A 6,796-nucleotide genomic window follows, 5' to 3' on the forward strand; every position below is an offset into this window, starting at 1 on the left:
GTTGGCTGTTCCACTTAGTTGTCATTTCCCTTTATTTTATGTCTTCTTTATGATCTTGGCTGTGTTAGTGTCTATTTCCAGTTTAGTTCCTCATCAGCTTTTCTTCTGGCTTGAGCAATCTGACATATTCATAACACTGGTCTTAGGAGATTTTAATTCAGTGTGGGTACCTGTTGAGGTAGAGGCTGTAGGCATACCATCCAGGCTCCTCCAGATGCCTTGGGAGCTTCTGATGTTGACCATATTAGACTCTCGCCCAAACCCAGCTGGAAGCAACAGTTAGCATGTGGGGAGAGTAGAGCATAGGAGAGTAGGAGATCACTGTCCAAGATTGGGGGTAACAGTCACTAGCATTTAGTTAAGTGTTGGGGGGAGGGTAATCTTGCTGTGGTAATCTTGGTTCTACAGAGAACGCTACAAGATAGGAAGATCTCTAAGCCTCTTCCAATCCAAGCACCTTTTCTAACAGGCTGGTGTGGCAAAGGAAACACATTGTATTCCCAGCGCAGGCTCTAGTTAAAATTACAGTCAGGGCTTGATGATGTCAGGAATCATTTAAAGTAAAAAAAACTTACATTTATATAGCACCTTGTACAACCTGAGGATGTCACAAAGGCTTTACAATCAATGATTATAAAGAGCAGTCACTGTTATAATGTAATTCAACAGCTAAACAGAAAGACATGCAGCACTAAAGAGGCAGACTAAATTCTTGTACTCAAGCATCTAGAGTTGAACTTGGAAACCACAACATCAGACTCAGATGGTAGGGCAGTACTGAGGCACAGCTGACATTGCACATTGCACTGACTTCTGGTAAACATTTGCTTGGAATAGCATGGTATAATTGAACCCATGGGAAGACAGGTGGGACTTTGTAGGGTAAGTCCTAAAGGTCTGTATGCCTGGTTTCCACTGGATGGATATAGGGTTAGAATTGAAAAGCCAACGAATGAAGGTCACCTTGATTGTGAACAGCATTCCCAGTTTATGAAATTTCTTTCAGTGATCAGCAATTTTAAGGCATTGTTAAAGAAATTATGGATGCTGCAGTGTTCTTACTTACTGAGACTAGCAGATGGTGCAGGTGGCTTTATAAAAGGGGAAAGCACATTTACCCTGCAAGGATCAGGATTAGTTACCAAGGAAGTTATTTTTATATGGAAGCTCTGGACGTACAACATCCCAGAAGTATAAAGTGTTCTGCACAGAATTGGAGGAAAAGGGCTTCTTGTCTTCCCCCAGTAGCAAGGTCATAAATGACCTTCCAAGGTCTCAAATTAGTGTGGTTCTGCAACTAAATGAGGAATCTAGAAATCTTGAACTCAAATTCAATAAATGTGGTAAATTGCAGATGATCAGCAGGAAAATTAAGATAGTGTCAATAGTGAATTCTCGAGACACCATATTTAATCATGCATGACCCTCCGTGTTGATGTGACGCAGTTGTTTCTGGAATGCAAGATTCGAAGTTCAGCTTTCCTAGGTATGCCTTGTCCCACTGCCAAGATATACCAAATAGAAGTAGTGGCAAAGTCTTGTGTCACAGAGAGGAAGTCTTCCATCCATAGAACAAAGTAAAGGCTATTGGCAGCAGCCTAAAGTAAACGTCAAAACCAATAGCAGCAACAGAATGTTATACTGCATTCTGTAACCTTAGTCCAACCCATTGCTCCTTCATTGTTATGTCAGAAGACACCAGATACAAGAACAAGCTTAGAATGAGCTTTGTGAAGCTAGTATACAGCATTCCTTGAATGCTAGGATCAAAAGCAGATGAATATAAATGGAGCTGATCCATCTGATCATCTGATAACCAATGGATCATAGCAAAGTCTTACTGCATTAAATGCTGTATGAACAAATACAGGTTAATTACTGCCCTATCACCAATCATCAATCATCAGTAAAGTAAAAGAAAGTATCATTTGCAGTGTCATCCAGGGTATGTACTTGTCAATGACAAACTCCAAACCTCAACAGAACCATCACATAGACAGAAATTCTCAATCCCAAAGAGACAAGAGCAACTACCTTCAAAAGACAGCATTTAACCAATTACTGTTGGTCCTAGTGTCTCCTATTAGTGGATACATTTTCTGATGAAGGGTCTAGGCCCGAAACGTCAGCCTTTCTGCTCCTATGATGCTACTTAGCCTGCTGTGTTCATCCAGCTCTGCACCTTGAATGTGACAGGAAGATGGGTAAGTTCTCATCAACTATAGTAGTTGGTCATTGCCTGGGGAACTTGTGTGGTGTGAATGTTAAATGCCAATCATTAGAAAAAGCCTAAATTTTTCCTGGACGTGGACATGGACTGCTTCAGTATCAGAGGAGCTGCAAATGAACAGTCTCGCTCCTGAGCTGTTCTTAGAGGCCGGGTCACAAATTAAATGTTCAAGATGGTTAGGCCTTGGCTACTACTCTGAGACACCTCTGCAACAACGTTGTGGGACTGAGATGATTAGTCTTCAACAACCACAACTACCTTTGTCTGTGCTAACTATGACATGGATGAATTTGGGAGTTTCTACTCTTACAATATGCATGAATCATGGTGCATTAAACATCAAAAGGACTATTCACTGTTTGGACCACCCATAGTAAATGGCCTACTTCTGCTCCTAGTTTCTAAAGATATAGAAGGATATAGTGGTAGTGCAGGAAAATGGTAGGCAGGTAAATGATCAGCCATGATCTAGATGAATGACAGAACAGATCTAAGGGGCCAAATGGCATATTTCAGCTCCTAGTTCTTGTGTTCATATATTTTCTTTCTAAATGTAAAAAGCTAGAAATGCTTACACCCACCATACTGCCATAGGCATTGAAAGAGGGCCTGCATTAAAGGCAAATGAGGGGCTTGTATCTGTTTGGTCTCCTTGATCAAATTGCTTTGTGCTGAATGTGGCCTGGCCAACTGTGCTCAGGAGAAGAAGCTTATCTTGTGTCATTACGGGGATGGTCCTTGAAGGCAGGTTTTTAAAAACTGCTCACCACAAGCAAGAATGCTGTCCTCAGTTCCACATAAAATCACAGGCTCTGCCTGTCACCAGTCGCCCCACCTTATTTTCTTTATCTTAATCATCACTCCCTTCCTTCTCCCTTTAGCCCCCTTATTCTCCTCTTTCTCCTGCTCTCTTTCACAGCAGTCTCCATCCCTCTCACTCAGCATGTGTCCCACACATTAGTTGACCTACTTATAGGACATACCTACCGTGAGATTCAAATATTCATCAGCAGTGAGCTGCCTGAGAAAGCCCGGTGCATGTGCAACACACACTGATCCAATATAAGTGAGGCTTGAGGCTGATTATTGGGTAAGCCTCAGGACTTGCCAATTTGCTGCTACTGTGTTCTGCAGGAAACTCCCTGTAAATATCAGGGCTATAATATTTGATTTTGTCAAACACGCATACAGTCAGGTTGTTTTCTTTGGAGCAAAGAACATTGAAGGGTGGGGGGATCCTTTTAGAGATGTATAAGTTTATGAGGGTCATGGATAGGGTGAATACAAAGTAGCTATGCCCCTTACACAAAGGATCAATAACAAGAGTTTAGAGAGATTTTGAGAGAAAACTTTTTGACACAGAGGGTGGTGGGGTTCTGGAATGCATGGCCTGGTAGGGGAGTTCACGCAGAAAACCTCACAAACTTTAAAAAGTACATGGATGAATACTTGAAATGTCATAACATTCAAGGCTATGGATCTAGTGCTGGAAAGTGGGACTAGTGTAGGTAGTAGTGTACTTTTTTGGTGGTATACTCTTAATAGGCCAAAGGCATTTGTAGTGATAGATTCTAAATATAGCATTCCATGCAAATAGGCCTCTTCTATACTGAGTTCTGAGGAAGGGTCACTCAACCCGAAATGTTAACTCTGATTTTTCTCCACAGATATTGCCTGACCTGCTGAGCTTTTCCAGCAATTTCTATTTTTGCCTCTTGTGTACTGTGTGATTTTATGATTAAAATCAAGAAGAAACATTATTCGAATGTAAAATCCCATACTCACGTACAGTACTATTAGAATTGAGAATCATGAGGAACATGGTAGAAATTCTATGATGACAGAAGACTGCAGTAGAATTTCCACTTCCGGAGAATATCATAAACAACCCACATTCATAAGGAACACAGCATTAGAGCCTTTATTCATGAGAAATGGTGGAAAGCTGTGTCAGAAGCTCATCTTGGATTCTGCTTTGGAATCCAAACTCATGTAGATGAATCCACACTGACAGAGGGCACCGTAACAGGTTCTACATTCCTCAGTAGGTCTGTAAGAATCTATATTCATTATAAATGATGTATGATATATATTGTGTATATTATGTCAAAATATATATTCACATGGAATGATATATTTAGAATCTTTCACTGCAAATGCTGCATTAGATCCTATAGATCAGACTCGGTAATTCAATCAAAATTTAATCACCTATGCAAGAGTTAATATTAGGCCCTACATAGGTTTGAAGAATCCTATTTGAAATTTATTTAGAGAGAACAAAGCATTAGAATATATGGCGAGTTTTTTAAGTACCCCACCCCAGAGGTGGGCAGGCAAGTAGAGGAGAAATAGAATCAGAAGGCATGGCAGGGGACACTGTGCATTTCCTGGTAATTTACTAATCAGGCCACAACACTGACTGGCAGTGAGCTCAGGGTTGAGAATGGGCAGTGAAAGAGGCCTTGTAAATCTTCTTTTACTCCTTCACCGGTGACTCTCTTCATGGCCTTAAAATACAGTCCTGGGCAAATTTTAAGACTGCTGCCCCATGTAAGCCTTTCACTCTTCATCCCTTCTAATATTTGGAAGCTGAAATCCCTCACTATTATACCCCATTATTTCTATACCTCTTAGATTTGCCAACATATCTATCTTTCTGTATCTCCCTGACACACCAAGCAAAGTGATTGCCCTCATTTTGTTTTTAAATCCTACCCATATAGTCCCATTTGATGAACCTTCTAAGATCAGCTCACCTTACCACAGTAATTCACTCCCTTGCTCAATAATGTGAGACCACCTCCTCTTTCACAATCCCCTGCCCCTGTTTCACTTAAAGATTCTATACCCCGGAACATTGAGCCACCAGTCCTGGCCCTCCCTCAACCATATCTTGATGATGCAATGACATCACATCCCCATGTGTTAATCAACACTCTGAATTCATCTACCTTATTTGCAAGACTCCTTGCATTAAAATAAATGCCATCTAGCTTTGCAATGCACCATGCGCCTTAACTACAGTCGCACTGCCTTCAAGGCTGAGTTGATTCTTCAACTACACTTGTCTGTGCATCATCCCCCACTGTCCTTCCACTCCACATCCCATCTCCCTGCTAAATTTGTTTAAACCCCATTTAATTGGGATGTTGTCTCATATCTCAAAAACTAAAAAAAAGACAAATTAAGTGAATCTGAATGAGAAAGGCAATAAATAAGACATTTGTGCAATAATGACCTTTCTTCTTGTGGTACAGATCCTCTCCATCATCTGAGGATTCAGTGCAGTATGTCAGAAGTTCTCTCTCATAAATTTCTTGATAGTTGTATGGTTTTTTAGATGTTTTGCTTTTTGATTTATCTCCTTTCCGTTTCTCCTTCTTCTTTTCTCTTGTTTCGTCTTCGCTGTCATTTGAAACCTTCTTGGATTTTTTCCCTTTATTCTTCTCCTTTCGAGGTTTATCAACATGATCATCATCTTCAACTGAACCTTTTGACTTGGACCTTTTGTTAGGCTCTTCTTTTGGAGATGCTTTCTTTTTCTTCCTTTTCTCCAATACTACTTCTTCTTCCTCATCATCTTCTAAGTGCTCCTTTGATTTTTTCTTCTTGTCTTTCATGTTGGTGTCATTTTCAAATTTTCTTTCCTACCTTTTATCCTATGTGTCACATTCATATAACAAGTTGCACTCTGCTCTCTCCTGCATAGCTGCACAGCTCTCATGAAAAATTACTGCTCTGCCAGAGACACGTGACTTAAAGAGAAAGCAGAGTGTAAAAAGAGCCCAGAAGCACAAACCTTATCATCAGGCTTCAGGTCTCTCCATAATTTATGTATTGGGATCACTTTACAGATGGGGGAATGTCTCAGCTTTACTTGAGATCTCCCACCACTGCTGTAGACAATGACTGGGCTGCATTCAGAAAACCACAGACTAAACATTATACTTGGAAGACATAATAGTAAGACCTTAGGAACAAACTCTGTGCCAACTCTTGTGAGGGAGTGGAGACTTATTATTGAATTAGGGTACCTTTATTACACCATATTGCTTAACTCAATACTGCTTTTACTCAGCTCGTCAAATTCTGCTACATTCCTATACTATAAGTTTAAGGCAAAGGCATAATCACTTTATTTGTAGGAACCCTATCTCAATAATTTACCTTCCTGTCACATTGGGAATGATTTTAACTCCCCCTTCTTGATGGGAATTAGCGTGAAAGATTAAAACTGGGTGAGCTGACTTACTAACAAGAGGCTGCTCTGTACCTGCCCAGTATGATGTTACCTTCAGTGACTGTCACTTGAGGCAAGTCATGGCCCAAAGACATGAATGGTGCTGCCGTGTAATTTGCACTCAACTAGGGAGGAAGGATCCCGCAGTGTAGACAAAAGAGACCATGATAAGTTTACACTTTTGAAAGGATTCCAATGGGGGCCAGCAAGAACTGGAATGATCCGCTGGCCCCTCGTAATGAATTTATGAGACCCACATGACATTTTTTGTCCTTCATCCAAATGGCATTGACCATGTAATTCTTCTCACCCTCACTTCCACC

The 6,796-nt window shown here is 40.7% G+C and overlaps 1 protein-coding gene across 1 annotated transcript in view; it reads right to left on the bottom strand.

Annotated features, from left to right (window-relative positions):
- loxhd1a (lipoxygenase homology PLAT domains 1a) overlaps positions 1-5,853 on the bottom strand; it is a 131,150-nt gene extending 125,297 nt beyond the window's left edge. Inside the window, exon 1 of the mRNA XM_048603627.1 lies at positions 5,472-5,853. Coding sequence (XP_048459584.1) covers positions 5,472-5,853 — 382 coding nt within the window. The remainder of the gene's footprint in view (positions 1-5,471) is intronic.
- Between the last annotated feature and the right edge of the window lie 943 nt (positions 5,854-6,796).

Source organism: Rhincodon typus, chromosome 1 (assembly GCF_021869965.1).
Source record: "Rhincodon typus isolate 14 chromosome 1, sRhiTyp1.1, whole genome shotgun sequence".
Taxonomy (NCBI): domain Eukaryota; kingdom Metazoa; phylum Chordata; class Chondrichthyes; order Orectolobiformes; family Rhincodontidae; genus Rhincodon; species Rhincodon typus.